The sequence below is a fragment of the Salminus brasiliensis genome, chromosome 17 (assembly GCF_030463535.1).
Source record: "Salminus brasiliensis chromosome 17, fSalBra1.hap2, whole genome shotgun sequence".
Classification (NCBI taxonomy): Eukaryota; Metazoa; Chordata; class Actinopteri; order Characiformes; family Bryconidae; genus Salminus; species Salminus brasiliensis.
The window spans coordinates 35,530,705-35,557,023 of record NC_132894.1 but is presented as its reverse complement, the minus strand read 5'-3'; the positions used below and the strand labels follow the sequence as shown (position 1 = coordinate 35,557,023).

General features: G+C 42.8%; 1 protein-coding gene across 2 annotated transcripts in view; it reads left to right on the top strand.

Annotated features, from left to right (window-relative positions):
* Positions 1 to 26,319, top strand: part of adamtsl3 (ADAMTS-like 3) — a 154,872-nt gene that overhangs the window by 10,823 nt on the left and 117,730 nt on the right. For both annotated transcript variants that reach the window (XM_072660688.1, XM_072660689.1), the window contains exon 3: positions 18,948 to 19,067. In XM_072660688.1, the coding sequence (XP_072516789.1) occupies positions 18,948 to 19,067 (120 nt within the window). The remainder of the gene's footprint in view (positions 1 to 18,947; positions 19,068 to 26,319) is intronic.

Sequence of the window (26,319 nt, the reverse complement as noted above, 5' to 3'; positions counted from 1 at the left end):
GATAAACATCCCACCCAACCCTAATGAGAGACTGTAGCTCCACCTCCTCAGTGTATATCACAACACCTACATTTAGAGCGTTATTAATATTCACCCTAATGAGAGACTGTAGCTCCTCCTCCTCAGTGTATATCACAATACCTACATTTAGAGCGTTATAAATACTAAAACATTGAGGAGGCGGAGCTACAGTCTCTCATTAGGGTGAATATTAATAACGTTCTAAATGTAGGTATTGTGATATACACTGAGGAGGCGGAGCTACAGTCTCTCATTAGGGTGAATATTAATAACGCTCTAAATGTAGATATTGTGATATACACTGAGGAGGAGGAGCTACAGTCCCTCATTAGGGTGAATATTAATAACGCTCTAAATGTAGGTATTGTGATATACACTGAGGAGGCGGAGCTACAGTCCCTCATTAGGGTGAATATTAATAACGCTCTAAATGTAGGTATTTAAGAATTGAACACCCCTCAGCAAGTAGATTGTAAAAATATAATTAAGAAATAAATGTAATTAATATGGTAATTAGGTAGTTATTAATGAGCTTCACAGCATTTAATCACCTTCTCCCTGAACCCACTAAAGCGAGGGTCATCTGCTTGTTCTTGAAAGGAAGTTCGTGGATGGGGTTTGTTTATATTTGGCTGTGTGAAACGGGGAGCGGTGCTGGAGAGTGACACTATCTGGGGTTTACATCGAGGGGCTCTGTGTTCCCTTCTCCGGCTCACAGGCCCTCTCATTTGCTGGCCTTTGATTTCAGCAGACAAACCGACCTCACGTGAGCTGGCGTATCCGAGGCCGATTTCAGTCAGCATGAGTATGTTTGTGTGAGATTTTCAGCACTGATACCTTCAGTATTTATGAAACTGCAGAGGCTTCAGACGTACATTAGGACAGTTCCAAAGGGCCTAATCCATACAGTGCTGGCAGCACGCTCAGCATTACAGCCCCAAACACAGCATTTTCACTTTCTGTGTTTCGCAGGGGTGTTTCTGTGGTATCCAGGGTTTCTGTGGTATCCATGGTTTCAGTGTTGTTTTTGTTGTATCCAGTGGTTCAGTGGTATTCATGATTTCAGTGTTGTTCCAGTAGTATCCAGGGTTTAGTGGTATCCAGTGGTTCAGTAGTATCCAGGGTTTAGTGGTATCCAGTGGTTCAGTGGTATCCAGGGTTTCTGTGGTGTTTCTGTGGTATTCATGATTTCAGTGTTGTTCCAGTAGTATCCAGGGTTTAGTGGTATCCAGTGGTTCAGTGGTATCCAGGGTTTCTGTGGTGTTTTAGTGTTGTTCCTGTGGTATCCAGGGTTTAGTGGTATTTAGTGGTTCAGTTGTATCCAGGGTTTCTGTGGTGTTTCTGTGGTATCCAGTGGTTCAGTGGTATCCAGTGGTTCAGTGGTATCCAGGGTTTCTGTGGTATCCAGTGGTTCAGTGGTATCCAGGGTTTCTGTGGTATCCAGTGGTTCAGTGGTATCCAGTGGTTCAGTGGTATCCAGGGTTTCTGTGGTGTTTCTGTGGTATCCAGTGGTTCAGTGGTATCCAGGGTTTCTGTGGTATCCAGTGGTTCAGTGGTATCCAGTGGTTCAGTGGTATCCAGGGTTTCAGTGTTGTTTCTGTGGTATCCAGTAGTTCAGTGGCATCCAGGGTTTCTGTGGTGTTTCTATGGTATTCAGTGTTTCTGTGGTATCTCCTGTTTGTGAGGGTAGAAAGTTTGTGTCATGCATGTCATTCTATCACCTGAATATCTGCTAGATTTGTGGGTTTTGATTAACATATCAATTCTATTCCAGTCAAAAATAGTCCAGTTTTTCTCTGACAGCTTAGATTATACTGCTTTTTAGAAGCAACACACCAGAGGATTAGAGGTCAGAGGACTTGAAACAGACAGGACTATATACAGTAGATCTCTGATGTTCAAGCAAAACAGTCGGCTTATTAAAATTGACCCGTTTTAATGTTGTTACAGGCTTTGCTAATGGAAAAGGGGGTAGGGGGTGGGTAGAGGCCCGTGCACTGTATGTTTTCCTGGTCAGGGGCCTCCTGAGTATGATTCTAATCAGCTGTTTGTCCTGAATGTAACGACATGACTGACACGTCATCGGCTATCTGGTGTTTATTTACGCATTCATGATGTTCTTTTCTCCCCTGAAGTGAACTTTTACCTGTGTTCTTGGCCTTTAACCTCTCACTGTCCTCTCTGACAACATCAGGGTACAACACCTCCGCTCTTCTGGGAGCAGCTGCTTGTAATGGCAGTTGTAGAGATAAAGCTGTAAATCAGCGCAGCGCACAAATACCCTTCTTTACTAAAGTAACACCCCTGAGTAAAGCGAGTCATTCTGAAATGAGCCTTAATGAATCCCACATGTGGTGTCGGGGTTGGCGCCAGGTTTTTTCTTCGCACTGTTTGGGAGAGAGAGAAGGTAAAGGAAATGGAGAGGACAGGAGCAAAGAGCAGCCGAGGAATGGAGCTGCAGAGTGAATGCAGCTTGAGCTCACGCTACGGTTCTGAGCCGCTAATGAGGAAAGTCACTTCCACTGGAAAAAAACTGGGCGTTGAATTTATTTGAGAAAAATTTGTACAGAATTTCTACTCTGAATAACACAGGACCCAGTTTTGGTCTTTTAGATTATTCATATTATTATTAATAAACATAATCATATTATTAATTAACATAATCATATTAACATAACATTTTCACTAAACCACTATTTTCTGTTCGCCTAAAATTACACTCCACTTAGGCTGCCTCAGATCTTTGCTTACATGGACTACCTGAAAGGCTGTCTCAGAGTGCACTACTCTTGGGTTGCATCACATTAACCACCTTAGAGCAGTCTTGGGCTGCCTCAGAATACACTCTACTCGGGCTGTCTCAAAATACACCCTTAAACTGCCTCAAAATTCCATCCACTTGGCCTGGTCTTTCTTTGCATTCTATTTAGGCTGCCTCAATATACACTCCACTTGGGCTGTCTCAGTGTGCAATGTATTTGGGTTGCCTCAAGATATACTATTTACTCAGGCTGCCTCAAAGTAGACTCCACTTGGGCTGTCTCAATATGCACTGTATTTCGGCTGCCTTCAGATATACTCTCTACTCAGGCTGCCTCAAAGTAGACTTCACTTGGGCTGTCTCGATATGCACTGTTTTCGGGCTGCCTCAAGATATACTGTCTCTTTAGGCTGCCTCAAAGTTCATACCACTTGGGCTGTCTCAGGATACACTCTCCTACATCTGGCTCAGGATACACTTGATCCACCTAAATGTACACCTGGCTGCCTCACTTGGGCTGCCTGGCGGGTCTTACTTTATACTCCATCAAAAAATACACCTGACACCTGCATCAAGACAGAGTCAACTTGTGCTGCCTCATCTTATAATACACTTGTGCTGCCTCAAAATACCATCCACCTGGTCCGACCTTACATTACACTGCCTCACTTTATACTACACTTGGGCTCGATGTGCACTGTATTTGGGCTGCCTCAAGATATAATCTCTACTTAGGCTGCCTCAAAGTAGACTCCACTTGGGCTGTCTCAATATTCACTGTTTTTGGTCACCTGGTCAGACCTTACATTGCACTCCATTTGGGCTGCCTCACGTTATACTACACTTGGGCTGCCTCAAAGTACATCCTATTTGACCTGCCTCAAAATACCATCCACCTGGTCTGATCTTACATTGCAATCCACTTGGGCTGCCTCACTTTATACTACACTTGTGCTGCCTCAAAATACCATCCACCTGGTCTGACCTTACATTGCACTCCACTTGGTCTGCCTCGCTTTATACTACACTTGGGCTGCCTCAAAGTACATCCTACTTGAGCTGCCTCAAAATACACTACACCTGGTCTGGCCTTACATTGCACTCCATATGGGCTGCCTCAATATATCTGTACTTAGATTGCCTCAAAATACACCCCACTTGGGCTTCCTCAAAATACGCTCTAACTCTAAGTGTGCATCGAGGTGTAATTCTGTTGGGCTACACTTCGCTTGACATGTCCCCAAAAAAGTGCACTCTGTTTGCACAGCCTCGAGCCCCGGTCCACCTGGGCGTGAGGTGCGTCCCTTAATGGCCCCTCCTCCTTTCAGACAAAGGTGAAAAGATCACTTATCTGCCCTTACCACAAACATTCGCCCCCCCATATGGACCGACTCTCCTGCTCTCTCTTGACGCGATGGTCTGTCTCTCTCTCTTTTTGGTAGAGTCGGGCTCTGAAAGGCTCTTTCATTGAAAGGTACAGTGTGGCCATTCACTGTGGTCAGCTGTAAACAGACACGCTCCCGATGTGCACCCTCTGCACTGCTAATCAGCTGGACAGGATCCTCTCTCGCTCTCTGCTCTCTCTCTCTCTCTTTCCCTGCAGTCTCCTCTCCCTCCCCTCTCTCTTTCCGTATCTCCCTGACATATCAAATAGGCTCCGGCACTCATTGCATAAAACTGTTTATTTCTCCTGTCAGGCAGAACGAGCTGCGAGCTTTCAGACAAAGACTACGAGGGTGCCTGCTGCTGCATTGCTGCTCTCTATCTGGGTCAGGAAAGCGTCTGCTGGCTAACGTTTAAGTTGACTCCTATTAAATAGCTTTGTTGGGCTTTGGTCAGTGTGAGATGAGGCACAAGAGGCAGTTTGTGAGGCACAGGAGGACTGGCCTATGGGGAGTCGTGAGATGAACGCAATGCAATGAAATCGCTCCGGCTAACAAAGCTTCCAGCTTCTACTGTTAGCTGGTTTTAGAAGGTGGTCTGAGGTGGTCTTTGATGGTCAAGGTGGTTAAAAACATACCCTATCCTGGTAAATCCAGAGGCAGTTTGTGAGGCACGAGACAACTGGCCTTGAAATTGCTCTGCTAACAAATCCAGCTCAAGACCAGCTTCTCCTGTTAGCTGGTTTTAGAAGGTGGTCTGAGGTGGTCTTTGATGCTCAGGGCGGTTAAAAACATACCTATTCTTACCACTTGACCAGCATAGCATATGCTTTCTTTTTGGATTGGACTTTGATGGACTGGCCGGTCATCAAGCAGGTCATACTGTGTAGCATGGTCATGTTGGTCATACTGGGTGAAACTGTATGGTCTGGCTGGTCATGCTGGTCTTGCTGGTTCTCCAGCTAGATCATGCTGGACAACAAACTGGTAGTAGACCAGCAAAACCATTAACCTCAAATGCCTAGGCTTGTACCCATCCATAGATAATATACACCGATCAGCCATAACATTAATACCATTAATATTGATGCTCTGGTTCCAGTGGCTTCTGTCAACAGTCAGTTCCTGAAGGTAGGAAGCAGGAAAAGTAGGCACTTTTGACTTTGACTCTGATGTTCTAGACGACTGGGTCAGAACATCTCCAAAACACCAGGCACGAAAGGTGCTCCAAGAAAGGACCATCTTGGGTCATGGGCGCTCAAGGCCCATCACCGATGCTCATGCAGGTCACCTTCAGAGGTCTCGTGGAGTCCATGCCTCAGCTTCAGGTCCAGCCACAGCATTCCTGTCCCAGCCACACACATCAGCAGTGGTCTGGAGTCCGTCCAGATGTTTGTTTGGCCTATCAGCTGGAGTGTTAGATGGTCAGTCTGCCACTGTCCGATCTTTGCTCTCCGATATCTCTGAGATCGTTTATAGATGCTCCCTGGCTCCTGCTTACAGTGACGCAAGTCTATAATCTCAGTAAGTGGACGGTGCTCAGCGTGGGCATTGGGTGAGTCATTTTCGGCTTGACGAAAAAGCTGTAATCCACTCAGCTGGCAACGATAAAAGCTTTAACACTTCAGCCTCTAAACACTCTCCTCTCTGCTCCATCCTCTGGAGGGCTCATTTCTTACCACACATCTGAACTTCCAAACTGTAGCCCAGCCACAGGAGTTAGTCATCCACTTCTCAGCCCGACCTCCCCGTAGGTTTTGCGGTAGGGGTGGCGTGAATTATAGATGTGAACACTATTCAATATGAGTGATGAATTCAGAAGCTCCTGATGAGACTTGAAGTGAAGCCAGTTGTTATTAACACATATATCCACTACCCTGTATGTCCAAATATTTATGGACACCCCTTTTAATGAACGCATTTTGTTATTAAATTGCTTAAATTGCTTTTATACATATCTGTTTTTTTTTCTTTTCTTTTTTTTATTATTGTTAATAATTATTCTGTGATCTGTAATATTTTCATTAAAACTGATAAAACCCTACGTTTCCAGAATGTTAGTTTGTTTAGGTGCATGATTTGATTTTAATTATTTTATTTATTTATTTATTTTATTATTTTTTATTTAACCAAAATAAACACAATGTATTTAATCTCTCTTTATGTTTAAGAGGGATTCTATCATTACCCATAAGCATCCAATAAATAAATAATAACCACCAATTAAAATTTTGATGGTTCACGTACAGTCAGCTTTTGGTAGTCGGTTTACAAATATAGTAATAGTAATATTTACAGCATTGTGAAAAATATCTGCCAATTTGTTTTATTATGTTATGTCATATAATTTTAAAATGTAATTTACAAATAAATATTTTTATTATATCAATAAATGTATATTTTAAATAAATATAAATATATGTTATAACTATGCAAATAAATGTTTCTATAATAAACATTTTTTGTCAAACATTAAAAAGATTTATTATATAAATATATTTATATCAATGTGATTAACAAATATATATCTATAAATATTATATAAACATAATAACCAGTCTAATAGTATAATTAATAATTATATTAGTACTTATAGATCTAGTTATGCTAGAATTTATTATATCTGGAGGAACAACTATTATAGCATCATGCTTTACTACAAAATAATGATCAAAATATGTCATTTTTAGGTGTCAGAATTTAAATGATTGAAAGGGCTGTGGCCCCTCGACCCTCCTGGGCCCTCAGGGAAACAGGGACAGTACATAAACCTTTTAAAGGAAGAGCGCGAGCAGCGCGAGTCTGAGAGCAGTTCTGTATGTATATGAGGAGTGAGTGGAGGTGCTGTAAGAGGTCAGTAATAGTCCAGCAGGATTTCCCCTCAGTGGACACAGCAGTGTGCCATTATCACCAGTGCATTAGCTGCTGTCTGCTCTGCCTCCACTCCGTTCAGAGCTGCCTGTCATGTATTAATGTGTTCAGAGAATGAACGAGAAAAGACCCCCTTCTCTACAGCTCTGTAGACCCTTGTGTTCTGGAGGGCAAACACTGTGCCGGTCATTTGCTGCGGTGACCAGGCGTTCAAACAGAAGTGGCGCAGCTGTCATCAGGAGCCCATGTTAACCCCTGCTTCACCTTTAGGGCCTTTTCAGACACCTCCCTGAATTACTCAGCTGCAGTATCCTTGAACACGCTGGCCCCCGGGTGACCCCGCTGCTGTGGAAGTGCAAAAATTGATTATAAATAATAATAAAAAAGTATTATTTATAGTTATAGTATTATAATTCATCCAGAATTATTTATAAAAATATAAATAGACCAATAGAAATGTTCTTAATTACTTCAAATTAACAGTCTTTTTACTTTGGCTTCTGTTCAAAGTTCAGATCATTTCTGCCTTCTCACCATTTTGGAGATAAATGTTTTTCAGAACAGTGACCATATACTACTAACCTACACTGATGTCCTATGCTAGTAGCCTGTACTAACACAAACGGAGGTCATTCTGAAAACATTGCCCATCGTTTGTAATCCAAAGGCCTCATAATGGTCTGGTGCTTGGACCCCGGTAATTGCCACTTATGATGTAGCTGATCAATACAGCTCTGGAAAAAAATTAAGAGACAGAATTATTTTCTTAAATCTGCGTCTCTACGCGTCCGGCTGCTGTTTTATTCCAGGCATTTCATCAAACAGAGCCGAGTTCGCTGAATTTACAGACTATTACTGGCATAAAGTCCCAACAGCAATGTGAAAGACTAGTGGAGAGCCGGCCGAGACATGAGAGCTGTGATTGGCTGTTGAGGTTATTTTACCATAGTGATTCTGAATGCTCTTGAAGTTCATTATAATTTTTATTTATTAGTATATATTATGATATTATATATATATAATATGATAATATGATATATATGATATATATGATATATATAATATGATAATTATTATACAGAACTATTTTTGAGCAATTTAATTTCTGCAAATAAATAAATAAATGCTCTAAATAGTAAATATTTTTATTTGGAATTTAGGGGAATTGTTGCCCATGGTTTATGAAATACAATGCAAATGTTAATTTCCCTTAAACACACTGCCTAGAAATATTAAAACCAGAGAAACCGATCATGTCGGTGGACTCCTCCTTTTTCCGGAGCTTATTTTTTAAATGATTTCAGATAAAAACTTGATTGACTTGGTTACTGCAGATCTTCATCTCATTTTCCGGCTCCAGATTCATTGAAGTGCTGGAATAAAAGGCAGTTTGACTTCAGCTCCTGCACTTAGAGAAGTCGCTGAGCCAACACTTGAGCTCCTTGATGCAATCTGTCAGTCAACGTCACTTCTCGTCACGTCCCGGCTCCCCAGTGATGGACCCGTCTCTGAGCTCGGTCTCTCAGCCACAGCGTCTTCAGGGAATGTGAGGGCCTGTTAAACAGCTCATATTCTCAAGTGGCTCTTAATTGTTTCAGGAAGCGAGCTGAGAGAGAGAGAGAGAGAGAGTGTGTGTGTGTGTGTGTGTGTGTGTGTGTGTGTGTGTGTGTGTGTGGCAGCCGGCAGGATTTCTCAGAAGTTGCCCAGGCGCCCTGTGAGCATGCTGGGAGCAGAGTCGTAACAGGTGTCGGGCTGATAAGAGCTTCGCCCCGGTGTGTAGCCTCCTCCTCTCCACTGTTTACGAACTCCTGCTAATTCTTCTGAATCACTCGAGCACTGGCGGAAGACGTCCTACAGAGCCTCAAAGAAACCAGCCTGTACAGTTTTCCATGCCTATAAAAGGAAGCCTACGTACTGCAGTAAGGAAACTCGAAGTATGACGAAGTATGACTACAGTTAGACGTATCATATTATAATGCTAATGCTATACATGTCAATAAGTTAGCGATATTAATAACTGAACTTCTACGAGAAACTCAAACAGGGCATTTTCTGCATATATTTAGAAGTTAGTTTCTATTATTTCTGAATTTAACACATTGGAAAACAAGGACACGCAGTGTCACTGATATGAAGCACCAAAATCTATTGGAGCAGTAATAGCGGCCCCTCGTGGAGACTCTGTGGAAGCTCCTAACCAGCATAGGGTATGTATTCATTGGTGAGTTTTCATCATTGGGTTTAACTAGTTGACTACAATTGACCATCATGTCCAAGCTGGTCGACCTGCATGACCAAGACGGTTGACCACCATAACCAGCATAACCAAACTGGTCAATCAGTATCACCCAATTTGGACGTCTACCATGACCAAGCTGGATGTCCATTTTTACCAAGCTGGTCAACCAGCATGAACAAGCTGGATGACCAGCATAACCCAGCTGGATGTTTACATTGACCAAGCTTGACAACCAGCCTGGTCATTCTGATGACCAGGCAATCCAACAAACTCAAATGTGAACAAAACATGTATGACCCTGCCTAAGATTGCATGTAGCGCCCCCTCGTGCCACCAAAACAGCTCTGACACGTTGAGGCATGGACTCTGCAAGAGCTCTGAAGGTGTCCTGCTGTGGTATCTGGACACCTTCAGACATCAGCAGCAGATCCTTTAAGTCCTGGAAGTTTGTAAGGTGGGTGAGGCCTCCATGAGCATCCATAAGAGCCTTGTAAGGTGCCCATGGCTCAGGGTTGTCCTTCCTTGGAGCGCTTTTGGAAGGTACTGACCGCAGATATTTGCCATGAGTTCCATTTAGGACCTGCAGCAATCAGATCAGGTGTCAGCAGACGCAGGGTGGAGTGGAGAGGTTCCATGGCTCCTCCTGTCCCATGTGCAGGAGGAGGTGAATAAATGATATTTATGTGATTTTTAGGCCGTGTGGTGAGAACAGACTTTCCCACGGTGAGATCAAAGCTGTGGCTCCGGCTGCTGACACCGGCTCTTACTCACCAGGTATAGGGTTTAAACAGAGGGGTTTCAGCCAAGCGTGGAGACCACGCTACGAAATTTACTGTCCCATCTGCACCTCCACATGCTGTGCTTCCTTTAGCCGACTCTAAATGGGCTGAGGTTAAAGGTCTTACTGTCATTTTACTGCCGTGCTTTAAATAGTTATTTACACTACACAGATCAGCCAAAACATTAAAACCACCTGCCTCATTTTGTGTAGGTCCCTTCTAGCTTTATATACCTAAAGAATTAGCAACATTAGCCCGGTTACATGACTAGAAATGCTAGTTTAAGATTATATTAGCAACATTCACCAGACAACAGGACAAAATGTCAGCTAGTATATCTGATCAATTAGCCACACCAGCCCAATTACATGACAGAAAGAACATAAGATTAACATAACAACACAATTAGCAACATTAGCCTGATTACAGGATAATTAGCAACATTAATTTTCATTATGATTACATAATAGGAAAAGCTAGCTCAATAAACCTGAAGAATTAGCAACATTAGCCTGATTATGTCATGATTATATGGCGAGAAAAGCTCTCTTAATACACTCAAAGAATTAGCAACATTAGTCAGGTTATATCACAAACATTTCGCTTACTATATCTAAACAATTAGCAACATTGTTGTTGTTATAACAACATAACATAATAACAAAAGAATATCTTAGAATAGCTTAGAATATCTAAACAGTGAACAACACTGCTACTTTTATCATGATTATACAACAAGAAATGTTAGCCCATAATACCTGAAGAATTAGCCAAATTAGCCTAATTATGCAACACTGTTATTTGTGTCATGATTATAAGACACAAACTGCTAGCTTTACAAACCTAGAACCAAGAAGAATTAGCAACATTGTTTTTATAACAACATAAAATGATAAAAGAACTAGCAACATTAGCCAGATTACATCACAAACATTTTGCTTAGTATATCTAAACAATTAGCATCATTGTTGTTTTTATAACATTAGCCTGATTACATTACAATAAGAGCTAGCTTAAAATACTTCAAAAATAGTAATATTAACCTGATTACATGGCATTACTACACAATTAGCAAAATTAGCCTAATTACGCAACACTGTTATTTGTGTCATGATTATAAGACACAAAATGCTAGCTTTACAAACCTACGGAATTAGCAACACTAGCTTAATTACAATGCAAAGCCGTTAGCTCAGTATACATTGCCTTGTTATAACTGTATAACAGGAGTGCTAGCTTAATATACCCAAAATTAGCGACATTAGCTCAATAACATGACAAAAAAGGTACATAATCTTAAGAATTATCGACGTTAGCCTTAAAAAACCTACGCCCAATTATTCCTAACAGCATCCAGCATTATCCGAATCCGTGTCCAGGGAGGCTGTGGACACTATAATACTCAGCCGGCCTCAGGGCAGCGGTGTGTTGACGAACACCATCATAGATACGATCATATAAACAAGAGCTGAACTGATCCTAGATCAGCACTTTATACAGGCCGTGCTGATCGTAGCCTGAGCCGAAAGCTGATCCGGGATCAGCCCGTCCTCATAAGAGCTGGGGTTACATAAGCCCGGAGGCCAGCCAGAATTGTCTTTGCTTTTATTGGGCCGGCTCCTCCTGAAAGAATCGCCACGTTTTTCTGGGCAAGGCCGAGCCTTCGCTTCTCATCTTGGCTCTGAGGATTCAGGCCGTGGACGTGGACTCAGCGCTTTGGCTCCGGCGCTGCTCCGAGACAATGCGGCTTTAGTTTCCTAACGCTGCGCTCGCTGAAACTTAGAGCACAGTGGCGCATAAAAGCGGCACACCTGCGCTCGCTGCTGTAAATGCCAGTGGCCGTTGGAGTGACCTTTTGTAATGAGTTTGGGCAACGGCGGGATAGAGGACACCAGTTCAGCGCTCCTGATCCTCTGATATCAGCACTGCGTCTGATATTTGGTGAAGGGAGAAAGAAGCTAAAAGCGTACAGAGATGTTGGTGAAGCTTTAGAGTGAGCGGGAATTCCGTACCAGCACTACCAGCACTATCTGGGACAGATCTGCAAGGAGCTGGAAGGATAAAAAGTTGGTCAAAAGTTTGAGGACGCAGGCCTTTTCTGCATATTTCCATTCCAAGTTTTTCCTCCAATCCAGGTTTTCTTTGATTGTACTTTAATAACGCATCATATTAAAGCCTAATCAGGTTTAATTAGAGGAAACCCGTCAGTCACATGCCTTCAGATTTGTGCCAGTTATTAGTGGAATAGCGCTAAAGGTCGCTTGTTTTGTAGCTTTTCATTCCAAGGAAGATACTTCTAAGCTCCTGACCAGCATAGGGTATGGTTTCATTAGAGTGGGGTTAACTGGTTGACTACAATGACCAGCATGATCATGATGGTCCAAGACAAATTAATAGATTAATAAATAGATTAATAAATGAATGACCAAGCTGGATGACCATCATAACCAAGCTGAATGACCATCATAACCAATCTAGACAACCAGAATGACCAAGATGGTTGACCAGTATGACCAAGCTTAGGTTGACTACCATGACCAGCATAACCAAGCTAGTTGACTACCATGAGCAGCACAACCAAGCTGGATGACTACCTTGACCAAGCTGGTTGACTACCATGACCAAGCTGGTTGACTACCATGACCAGCACAACCAAGCTGCATGAGTACCTTGACCAAGCTGGTTGACTACCATGACCAGCACAACCAAGCTGGATGACTATCTTGACCAAGCTGGTTGACTACCATGACCAGCACAACCAAGCTGGATGACTACCTTGACCAAGCTGGTTGACTACCATGACCAGCACAACCAAGCTGGATGACTATCTTGACCAAGCTGGTTGACTGCATTGACCAAGCTGGTTGACTACCATGACCAGCACAACCAAGCTGGATCACTACCTTGACCAAGCTGGTTGACTACCATGACCAGCACAACCAAGCTGGATGACTACCTTGACCAAGCTGGTTGACTGCCTTGACCAAGCTGGTTGACTACCATGACCAGCACAACCAAGCTGGATGACTACCTTGACCAAGCTGGTTGACTGCATTGACCAAGCTGGTTGACTACCATGACCAGCACAACCAAGCTGGATCACTACCTTGACCAAGCTGGTTGACTACCATGACCAGCACAACCAAGCTGGATGACTACCTTGACCAAGCTGGTTGACTACCATGACCAGCACAACCAAGCTGGATGATTACCTTGACCAAGCTGGTTGACTACCATGACCAAGCTAGTCAACTAGTTTGACCAGCTTGTCAACCATCCTAGTCATTCTGATGACCAGCTAATCTACCCGACTCCAACCAAAATACATACTACACCGGTCAAGAGCTAGGCTGGGATGTTTTTGTCTGGTTGACCAGCTTTTGAACCACCTTGACCATCAAAGTCCAGCAGCTCTCCAGCAGAGTTTACACACTGGTTGAGATAAATAGATAGTGTCTGGAGTCTCTGGAGGTCCCAAATGATTGGCTGAATCTCCGGCTCTATGTAGCTCACTGGTGTGGCTCCCTGTTCAACAGTTCCATGACCTAAGTATTGCCCTACAAAGGGTCTACGGAGCCCCCCCCTATATAGAGACTCCCTGTTAGAGACTCCAGGCAGATGGTAAGGTGCTTAGGGAGGTTTGGAGTGAGAGGTCACAGAGTAGACTTGTTTAGGCTGGGGGTCAGTCTGGCGGGACGTCCGCAGGGAGGGAAGAAAAGCAGGTGTGTGTGTGTATAAGGGTGTGTATTTGAGTCTAGATCTGTGGACAGCAGTCTATTGAAGCACTAGACATGCACACACACACACACGCACACACACTGACTGTGATCCTTCTCTCAGAGGTGGCTGATGCTCTTCCTCTTAAATTAGAGAGGGGTCTTAACCCCCAGCTAGAGCACACGATACCCTCCAGGGTGCAAACACACACACACACATACACCCACATGCACAGAAAGCAGACTGTTATGCAGGGCTGTCAATGAGGGACACTCGTTGATTAAGGCTCTGTAGGACACACAGCAAGTCTATTATTATTAATATTAATATAAAACATTAAATTAATAGTATAGCAAAAGAGCCAATCGTAATGATTGATCCCTGACCCCATATACAGGTCCCTGACCTTATCAGCCAAGACATATTTGGTAGAACAGTTAGAACACTGTAATTAGACCATCACCAATTATTTATTTCTATCAGAGAGAAATCCATGAGAATCGTCAGCCATAACATTAAAACCACTGCCAGGTGAAGTGAATGACACTGATGATCTGGTTCCAGTGGCTCCTGTCAAGGGGTGGATCAGTTAGACCGCAAGTGAACCGCCAGTTTCACTTGAGAAGTGGCCAAGCATAAGAATCTGAGAACATCTCCAAAACATCAGCAAGCAGGTCTTGTCGGATGTTCCCTTTCTGTATGCAGGGGGCAGTACTTGCCAAAAGTACCTGCTCTAAGGAACGGGGTCATTGATGGAGGCCCCACCTCACAACTTACAGGACTTCTTGAACAGATCTGCTGCAGACATCTTAAGGTGTCCAGATACCTTCAGAGTCTTTTGGAGTCCACGCCTTGTTAGGTCAGAGCTTTTCATGGCAGCATGAAGGGGGTCCACTTAATATTAGGCAGGTGTTTTTAATGTTATGGCTGATCAGTTTACATTCTGTGTGGGCAAGTCTGAATAGCCTTTCATCAGAGTCTCTCAGTGAAGCTACAAGTCAGAAATAATTAAGGCTTACAGCCGTTTTCTCAGGCAGTACCTCTGAACACACTGTTCCAGAGCACAGAGCTGGAATGAAGCGTGTAAAGCCAGATAGGCCGCTTTCTTGGATCCTCATTTGCAAATGCGTTTCATGAGGGAGCAGGGAGAGGAAAACCCTTTTTCATCCTTCGAGAGATTCCTCCATCCTCCTGTAACCTCTCTTACTTTCGTAAATAGTTTATAGCTGTGTGGTCGGCCTGGGCAGTGAATCCCCTCCGCACTGCGAATTAACACAGTGAGTGTATTGTGCTGGAAAGCCAACGCCAAGACTGAGGATTTGGTGCGTGTGTTGCCGCTAAGCTTTGTGAGTAAAGCCTTCTGGGTATGGGGGAATTTCCTCTCTGGCCAAGCGAGGCTCATTTCTAAAGCCCCGATTCTAAAGCTCTGGGTTGTTTTTGATAGAACTTTCAGTCTGCTCTTGGTGACCCAGTGAGCGAAAAAGCTGTTCTCGCATTGAAATGAAGTGACGCTTTGAGCAGTAAACATAAAGAGGGCTCCCGAGGGGACTCAGACTCCCAGAGATGCCACAGCCATCCGTGTCTGGGAGTCCCAGGAAGCGAAACTGGGCTCACTCTCACTGGGGACTCAGGGTGGTCTCGGGTTCGACTTCCATAGATACCACAGCCATCCGTGTCTGGGAGTCCCAGAAAGCATAACTGGGCTCACTCTCACTGGGGACTCAGGGTGGTCTCGGGTTCGACTTCCATAGATGCCACAGCCACCCGTGTCTGGGAGTCCCAGAAAGCATAACTGGGCTCACTCTCACTGGGGACTCGGGGGAGGTCTCAGGTTCGAATCCCAATGATGCCACAGCCATCCGTGTCTGGGAGTCCCAGAAAGCATAATGGGGCTCACTCTCACTGGAGAGTAGAATGGCCCTCCCTCTCCCCCCATCGTGTTACAATTAGCAGAGTCAGAGTTGACAAGTTAGAGCTGTTGATTGTCTTTGGCGTAGGCCCCGTCATCAGCCCAGGTCTTGCACCATCGGGACTCAACCCAAACTTTGAGGCAGGGGGCGGAGCCTACCCCTGGGCATCCGTTGGGACCAAACCGGTGGCGTTGGGGAGGTGGGAATGTGATTAGAGGACTTTTTAACTCGGCTGGTGCTTGGCTGAAGAACAGTGATGCTGCATAGGGGTCTCCTGGTAGAATTTTCACTAGAGCTTTCAGACGCTAGAAGTTCCTCTTAAACTAAACAAACAAATACACACTTTAAATCAAGGAACTTCAGAGTTTTTTCAGTGTGTATAAGTGAACTAATGCACGCCATGTTCCTTTAGCCTGCATGCCTGATGTAGATCGGTGGTTGCTATGCACTGGTTTTATGGGATGAGTTGCTAAATCACTCTCTGTGCTGTATTTTGAGGTTCCCAGATGAAGTTTGGAGCAATAGCTTTGTGATTTAAGACACTGTAAGGCTGAATTCAGCCAAGTAGAGTAATGCTGTATTCCCAAACCCAGAATAGAAGAGTTAGTATGCCTCCTGTTTTAGCGGGGAATGCCATTTATAGTTTATTGTAATGTTTCATTACACTCTGCCCTGTGATATTTACGACAATCTCTATATTCATTTTTTGGTGGACAACCCCATATAACCCCATAACAAAAATGACAGCTGTGAATGAAATAATGCAGATAATGAGAAGCCCTTTGGAGCTGGACGAGGTTTCCCAGAGGAGGCTGTGTAATGTAATGTGATGTTCAGGTCAGCGCTGTGAAATTGGACGCTCAATAACATTCAATTGTAGAAGACCCTTCACTCCACAGTCATTACTGTTAGACTGTAAACACTGCAGATTCATACTGGATGAAAACCATGCAGCAGTTGTTACTGTCAGACTGCGCAGATTCATACTGGTTTAAAGCCACTTCACACTTATTACTGTGAGACTGTGAAAATGATCCAGACTGCAAATTCATACTGGAACAAAATCACTCCACGATTATTAACATTAGTCTGTAAAAACTACCCACACTGCATATTCATACTGGATTAAAACCACTATGATTTTTACTTAAATTCATCCTGGATTATAACCATGCAGCAGTTATTACTGTCAGACTGCAAAAAAACACTCAATGCAAATTCATACTGGTTTAAAGCCACTCCACACTTATTACTGTAGACTGTAAAAATGACCTGCACTACAGATTCATACTGGAACAAAATCACTCCACAGTTATTAACATTAGTAACATTAGTAACATCTGTAAAAACTCATAAATGTGTTACTGTAAACACTACACTGCAGATTCATACTGGATTACCTCACTCCACAGTTATTAATGTCTTACTATAAACACAACACACACTGCAGATTCATACTGGATTACCTCACTCCACAGTTATTAATGTCTTACTATAAACACAACACACACTGCAGATTCATACTGGATTAAAAACTGTCCACGTTTATTACTGTCAGACTGTAAACACTACACACACTGCAGATTCATACTGGTTAAAATCACTCCACAGTTATTACCACAGATTCATACTGGATTAAATCCCTCCACAGTTATGATCACAGATTCATACTGGATTAAATCACTCCACAGTTATTACCACAGATTCATACTGGATTAAATCCCTCCACAGTTATTACCACAGATTCATACTGGATTAAATCACTCCACAGTTATTACCACAGATTCATACTGGATTAAATCACTCCACAGTTATTACTACAGATTTATACTGGATTAAATCACTCCACAGTTATTACTACAGATTTATACTGGATTAAATCACTCCACAGTTATTAACAGATTCATACTGGATTAAATCACTCCACAGTTATTACTACAGATTCATACTGGATTAAATCCCTCCACAGTTATTACCACAGATTCATACTGGATTAAATCACTCCACAGTTATTACCACAGATTCATACTGGATTAAATCACTCCACAGTTATTACCACAGATTCATACTGGATTAAATCACTCCACAGTTATTACCACAGATTCATACTGGATTAAATCACTCCACAGTTATTACTACAGATTCATACTGGATTAAATCACTCCACAGTTATTACTACAGATTTATACTGGATTAAATCACTCCACAGTTATTAACAGATTCATACTGGATTAAATCACTCCACAGTTATTACCACAGATTCATACTGGATTAAATCACTCCACAGTTATTACTACAGATTTATACTGGATTAAATCACTCCACAGTTATTAACAGATTCATACTGGATTAAATCACTCCACAGTTATTACTACAGATTCATACTGGATTAAATCCCTCCACAGTTATTACCACAGATTCATACTGGATTAAATCACTCCACAGTTATTACTACAGATTCATACTGGATTAAATCCCTCCACAGTTATTACCACAGATTCATACTGGATTAAATCACTCCACAGTTATTACCACAGATTCATACTGGATTAAATCACTCCACAGTTATTACTACAGATTTATACTGGATTAAATCACTCCACAGTTATTACTACAGATTTATACTGGATTAAATCACTCCACAGTTATTAACAGATTCATACTGGATTAAATCACTCCACAGTTATTACCACAGATTCATACTGGATTAAATCACTCCACAGTTATTACTACAGATTTATACTGGATTAAATCACTCCACAGTTATTAACAGATTCATACTGGATTAAATCACTCCACAGCTATTACTACAGATTCATACTGGATTAAATCACTCCACAGTTATTACCACAGATTCATACTGGATTAAATCATTCCACAGTTATTACTACAGATTTATACTGGATTAAATCACTCCACAGTTATTAACAGATTCATACTGGATTAAATCACTCCACAGTTATTACTACAGATTCATACTGGATTAAATCACTCCACAGTTATTACCACAGATTCATACTGGATTAAATCCCTCCACAGTTATGATCACAGATTTATACTGGATTAAATCACTCCACAGTTATTAACAGATTCATACTGGTTAAAATCACTGTACACGTATTGCTGTCAGACTGTAAACACTACCCACACTGCAGATTCATACTGGATTAAAAACCTGATTCAGACTGTGGGATGCTCTGCTGTATAAGACTGTGCGGTCCTGATGTCAGTACTGCTGAAGGTCTAACTGTCTGTTTGCTTCTGCAGGGGGGGCTGAGCGAGTCCCAGAGCGCATACTTTCTCCCTGAATTTGCACTGTCTCCACAAGGAAGCTTCCTAGAGGACGCCACAGGGGAGCAGTACCTCACTTACCGCTATGATGATCAGGTTAGCGTCACAAACACGTCTTAATTGTGTCTTCACACATGGAACTGACACCTGCCTGGCATTAATTAAGTACTAGCATGCATGCCAGCACTTTTTACGAGGTGGCAATTTACAAGCTGTCTTCTCACCTCACCAAGTTTATTCCAACAGTTTTTCTTGATATGCCGCAGTCGAGGCCCTTAAAAACAGCTTTTTATGGAATAATTTGAGGCAAAAACAAGCTGTTTTAAATGAATTGTCATAAAAACACTTATCATAAAAAACTTTTTTTACATATATCTATAGCCTATACATACAGTTTAGCCACGCCCACTTACCCTGAAGCTATAAGCTGTTTTTCAGACATGCCTGATTTTTGAACTGGGCACAGTACAGGGCCACCAGTTAGAGTTCTTTAACATACGCTCAGGTTCATCAGTATTCGGCAGGGGTGGGTAATATGACGATATTTTATCAAAATTGTGATCAGTTTTTTTTATTGCGATACAATCGAGAGTATCGCCAGTGCTCACTTCATTACAGAGAGTGTAATTAGTGCTGTTCAATTAGATGAAGTGCAACAATATGAGAATATTGGAAAAGAGGTGATATACAGTCTCTACTGATGCATTTTGTCTGTATGTCAAAATATTGCGATAAATATAGTGTATCGTCAAATTGTCTTTAAATATCATTATATTTATATTATTTGTACCATATCACCCAGCCCTTTTTTGTGACGATGCCTCTGTATGCCACCTCAATGGATTTAAAATGCTTTAGTTCAGCTTTAATTAAACTGTTTAGACCAAAATACTGCATCAGCTGCTTAGAGATTATAACCATGCCTACTCTGTCCCTCTATTTTCTATTTTCACTGGCTTAAACGTAATAAGACAAACTGGTGTGTTTTCACAGTAAGTGTTCAAGGTTCTATTGGCAGCAGAACATGCCCATGCCTTAACAGTGCCTCCACCATGTTTGACAGATGATGTGCAATGCTTCAGGTTGAGAACCTCCCATCAGCAGTAAATCAGCGTAAATAAGCACCACCCATCCAGTTCTGTTGGCAGCGGAACATGCCTATGCCTTAACAGTGCCTCCACCATGTTTGACAGATGATGTGCAATGCTTCTGTTTTGATGTTTTCTATCAGTCTGTTCCGACCTTTTAGGAGTCTCTTGATTGTAGACTCTAGCCAATGATACACACAGTAACTAGGACAGTCTGTGTCATTCTAAAAGTTGAAGAAAGGTTGGAAAATGATTGTTCAAACCACTTCCACCATTTTGACCACACAGACATTAGAAGTGAGCCTCAGGAAAATGAATCAATTTCAAATGTTGGAAATGTCTCCTTTTAAACCGGTTTAAGTACGTACACATGGATGTTTTTAGGCCTGTGATGCACAGAAATGCCATTTTCCTGAAAAAGAAATGCAATAACCACATTTTAAAAGCAATATGTTGTTTTTTTGCTTTTTAAACCTATGAAATTTTCAACAACAACAACAACGACAGAAACGCCAGCGCCTCCTCAGTGCGAGTAAATGAAAGGCCCATTGATGGATGCTCGGGCCAATCTAGACTAGCGCCTGTCTGTGAATTTCAAATATGCAGCGAGGGGAATATTGAATGAAGTGAGAGTGATAAAAGGTTGGATTTAAAAATGTCTGTGCTAGATTTTATCAGCACAGTGGAATGAGTGTTCTCACATAAAACTCACCACAGACGTGAGCTGGCAGTGAGAGGCCTATTTAGTACAGAATTTGACGGAAATGTATGTACGTTTCAGTAGGCGTGAAATATCAGTATTAATGGGTCTGGGTTGGGGTGCGGGAGGGGTTCAGTATCAGTAGACGGTGTTGGATGGGATACAAATCTGCCCTGACTTCGGATTTCAATCAGAAATCAGAAGTTCAATTTGAATCTTTATCCCATGAATCTTTCATCTGAAACCTTCTACATGATCGAGTTCAGAGGAGGCAGAACTTCAGGCAGCTTCTGCTTTGTGGTAGAAGAGCTCGGTCTGAGAGATCTGACTGATTTGGGGCGTTTTACACCTGCACTTTTTAGTCCAGTTGAATCAAATGATTTAGATGACTCTGATTCGTTTGGGCAGATGTGAACACAGTACTCGCACCTGAATACAGACCAAAACTACCGAACCAACACCCTTGAGAAAAGGCGGTCTCAGTCCTAGTCTCAAATAAAGCCAGGAGTGGTGAGAACGTGATCCGATCTCGATCTGACCTTTCAGCTTTCAGGTGTTCTCCTCAGGTTACAGCTATACGGCTCCTGTGGTTTTTCTGTGGCATCGCTCAAAGAACCTTTTTAGGTTCCACTTCTAACTCCACTTAGCAGTCTGTTGTGGAAACCACTATTTATGACCAGTACTAGGCAGCCAATCAGAGTGAAGTAGGTGCTTGAATATTTATTGTTCTGCTTCCAAAGCGCAGAATGTAGAATTAGAAGATTAGTAGACTTTTGTTCTTGTTGGATGCGCTGTGTTTTTTTTGTGTGCTATTTGTTTGAATTGGTATTCCTACTCGGGTGTTTTTGATCCAAACAATAAAAAACTAGAAATCTATGATCTAAGTTGGGCTGAAAAATTACATACACCCCCAGTATCAGTGGGTCTCCCATCCACCTAGCATGTTTGGCAAAGGTGTGTCCAGGGGGCTGGGCTTAGTGTGGCGTGAGCAGGGCAGAATGGCGTACGTCAACCAACAGATGGAGCGGGACTGAATTTCCAACCACTAGGGGGCGCACTAGCTGGGTTTTCGTTGGACATAGTTTACGTTTTTCTTAATAGGACACTGATTTACTTCACTTTAACATTCTTAACATTCGTTATATAATCAAGTCAATTAGTCAATTACTTGAAGGACAGTAGATTAAACGGCAGCCTTTAGAGCATTTCCTGGTCCTGAAGCTTGAGCTTAACCGAGTAGCCGTGGTAATTTTGTCCGTATCATGCAGTCCTGTATTACTGTATATCCGCTATGTTTAACGGCCACGTAAGACTGCCATATCCATCTGATCCCTTTTAGAAGTGTGTGATTCTGGAAAATCAAAGGATCCTTTTATGAAGGCTTCAGAAACTCCTCGCTGAAGTGGACGCTCTGGAGCAGTGCCGGTGCTCCGAGGCTTAAGGGGAATTCAGGTCATTTGGCCTGAGTAAGCTGTCTCTAACAGGCCGGGCCAGGTAAGCGTATACAGGGCTGCGCTGTGCCCCTGCCGTGACTGTTTTGGGGCCTGTTATGGAAACCCCGCTTTGTCTCACTCTTGTACTGGACTTTGTTCCCGGGCCAGTTGTTAGAGCGATGTGGGCGCAGCGAGAGCGGGTCCAGGGTTGATTTAGGGTGAATGTGCATGTGTGTGTGTGTGTGTGTGAGATGGATTGGCCTCTGGGTGAGTTGTTGCTGTAGAGGCCCGGTGGCACAGCAGCCATGCTAATGCAGTCCTCCTACTGCTGTTATGACAGATAAAGCCAAACGTCTCTTGACAAGCCAATAGTAAATTACTGCTCTCGTGTGAAAGTGTGTGTGAGTGTGTGTGTGTGTGTGTGTGTGTGTGTGTGTGTAAGTGTGTGAGTGTGTTTACTATATAGTACCTGACAGTGTGTGCTGCAGGCTTTACCCAGTAAAGTGTGTGTGTTTATGTGTGCGCATGTTTATTATCAACTATACTTATCAGGTATATTTCTTTGTTTTACAACAGTGTTTATTTACATTTTACATTCAATTATTTTTATTATTCATACTGGATATTAATGTTATTAGAGCTTCATACTGGATATTAATGTTATTAGAACTTCATACTGGATATTAATGCTATTAGAGCTTCATACTGGATATTAATGCTATTAGAGCTTCATACTGGATATTAATGTTATTAGAGCTTCATACTGGATATTAATGATATTAGAGCTTCATACTGGATATTAATGTTATTAGAACTTCATACTGGATATTAATGCTATTAGAGCTTCATACTGGATATTAATGTTATTAGAGCTTCATACTGGATATTAATGTTATTAGAGCTTCATAATGAATATTAATGTTATTAGAGCTTCATACTGGATATTAATGTTATTAGAGCTTCATACTGGATATTAATGATATTAGAGCTTCATACTGGATATTAATGTTATTAGAACTTCACACTTGATATTAATGCTATTAGAGCTTCATACTGGATATAAATGTTATTAGAGCTTCTTACTGGATATTAATGTTATTAGAGCTTCTTACTGGATATTAATGTTATTAGAACTTCACACTGGATATTAATGTTATTAGAGCTTCATAATGAATATTAATGTTATTAGAGCTTCTTACTGGATATTAATGTTATTAGAGCTTCATACTGGATATTAATGATATTACAGCTTCATACTGGATATTAATGTTATTAGAACTTCTTACTGGATATTAATGTTATTAGAGCTTCATACTGGATATTAATGTTATTAGAGCTTCATACTGGATATTAATGTTATTAGAACTTCATACTGGATATTAATGTTAGTAGAGTTTCATACTGGATATTAATGATATTAGAGCTTCATACTGCATGTGAATGTTATTAGGAATCCACAACAGTGTTCCAGATTGTATTATTTTGCTGCACTTCATTGGTGCTGCTCTCTGAGTTCTGTGAACGTTCCTTATTTGAAAGCGAACGCTACTCCTTCCCTGTGCCAGGTAGGATACCGTCCTGGACCCGGCCTACTGAGCTTTAGCCACAGTCCCCAAACATTTCCCCCTCCCGATGACAGTGAGGGCCTTAAACTAATAGATACAGCACATGTTCCCTCTGGGCATCTTCCCTGCCAGCCGCTGCCTAACTCTTCCAGACGCCAGCGAGAGTGCCGAGCCGCTCCCTCAGGCTGCTCCAGAGCGCGTCTAATGGGGTTTCATGTGCTTCACTACCTGCACTGCGTTCTTTGAGGCTAGCCAGCTGGGCCTTCTTGGCTGGGGCTAGCACACCAGCGCCAGTGTTTCCACATAATGGGAGCGGCGCTATGCTAAATGGATCCTGGGGCGAAAGTAAGGGGGGCTAGGAGTGTGTTCTGATTCAGGGGAAGTTGTGGTCGGGGCTGATGGGTAATCGGGGAGGAGCCAAGGTTTGAGGCGACGCGTGGCATGAAAGTGCTGATGCCAGGCACTGTCTCTCTGCGGTCTGTGGCACCATGACAGTAGGTATTTATAAAGAAAGCGAGTGGTTTAAAGATCCACGACTGGCAGGTTTAACAGCTCTGGCCTCCGTCTGTGACAGTTTAATGTATTGTGATGGAGATTTCAATAAAACGAGAGTCGGGAGCATAAACGGAGCCTAAAGGGAGCTGAGTGGCGCTCTCCAATCTTAGAGATGAGCCACGAACCACACAGAACACTGGTGGTCTACACCAATCAACCATAACATTAAAACCTCTGACAGGTGAAGTGTAGAACACAGTCAGTTCCTGAAGGTGATGAAGCAGGAAAATAGGACAAACGTAAGAGATACTTTATGAAGAACCAAACTGTGATGTTCTAGACAATGACCGGGTCAGAACATCTCCAAAAAAAACACCAGGCAGGTCTTGTGGGGTGCTCCCTTTTGGTATAGAGGGGTCAGTACCTACCAAAAATGCTCCAGGGAAGGACAACCTTGGGTCAAGGGTGCTAATTAATGCTAATTAATGATTGATGCAGGTCCCACCTCACAACCTACAATACTTCCTAAAGGATCTATGCTATTGGTGCCAGATACCACAGCAGGCCACCTTCAGAGGTCTTGTGGAGTCCATGCTTAGCGGGATCAGAGCTGTTTTGTGGCACCAGGGGCACCTACACTACATTAGGCAGGTGGTTTTAATGTTATGGCAGATTGATCTGGATTGGCACACGCATATAAAAAGTGGTTATCGAGCCTTTAAAGACATTCTGGACTATTTCTGCTGGTCCAGTCATCATGAAATAAGACCTTCCAGTGACTGAGATGTTCATCGGTGCTGATGTTCTGCTCCATGGCTGTGATTATGCTTAGCTGTACTTTCTGTTTCATCACCGTAATCTTCATCGGCTCATCGCTTTTCATATTGAAAATACTATTAAAGTCAAACTCATGTCCCACCCTGACCCTGACATGCTGTCTTATGGCAGGGGAACAGGAGGAGAGGCCCAGTGGCCAGGAGCTGTGTCCAGTCTATGCTGAAGAGGAAAAAAAAAAAAAAAAAAAGAAAAGCTGGACACATGCAACTTTCCACTGCTTTCTCTCTCCAAGTAGGGAAAAGTCCTGCTTTGAGTTAGATTCCCCAATTCTGGAGATTTAATTTTCTCGTTTTCTGGTGTCAGCCAGCCATTCACCCTGAAAATCCCTTTATGGCATGGACAGGAGTGGGCTGCGTTGGCTGGAACCGGCCTGAGGATTTTCCCCTCTTAACTGGCTTCTGTCTGATTCAGCGTGTGAAGGATGGCACGTCTCTCACCTATCTGAATCAAAGTGAGTCTGAATCACTGAACATATATCAACATTAAAACCAATTCAGTTACAACAACCGTCTCGGCTTGACCCTCTTCCCTATGTGGGGGAATTCTTTTAATGCATAGTGGCCCCCTGCGGCCCCCACATGTGATAAGAAACATGGGTTGGAGTCTGCCGTGGTTTTACGCAGGGTTTACTTTGTTCAGCACAGTCTGATTACCTTTACATTGAGCTGTGTTAGAACCCTTCCTCTCTAGAGAGTCGCCCAGGTGCTCGTTCAGTCTCTCGTCTCACTTCAAGACTTGACCACTGCAGCTCTCTTCTGGCTGGTCTCCCTTTACGCACCATCAGACCCCTGAAACTTATCCAGAATGCAGCGCCACAGGTCGTCTTCAACGTTCCTAAATTCAGCCATGTCACTCCACTGCTGCGTTCTCTCTTCACTGGCTTCCTGTAGCTGCTGCCCAGGTCATCAGATTCAGACCCTTGACTCTGGCCTACAAAGCCAAGACTGGACCAGCCAGCCCCTCCGTACTTTATGGCGATGGTCAAAAGCCGATCTGCACCGAGAGCCCTTCCAGCTTCAAGTACGGCTCGGCTCGACACGCCATCCTTTAAGATCCACGGAAGACGAGCGTCCAGACTTTTTCTGTCCTGCATCGAAGTGGTGGAACGAACTTCCCCTGGGTGTCTGAACAGCAGAGTCCAACACTCGCTGTCCTCAAACCCAGACTGAAGACCCTCCTCTTCTGAGAGTACTCAGGCAAAGAGAAGAGTACTATGGTCTCCATATTGAC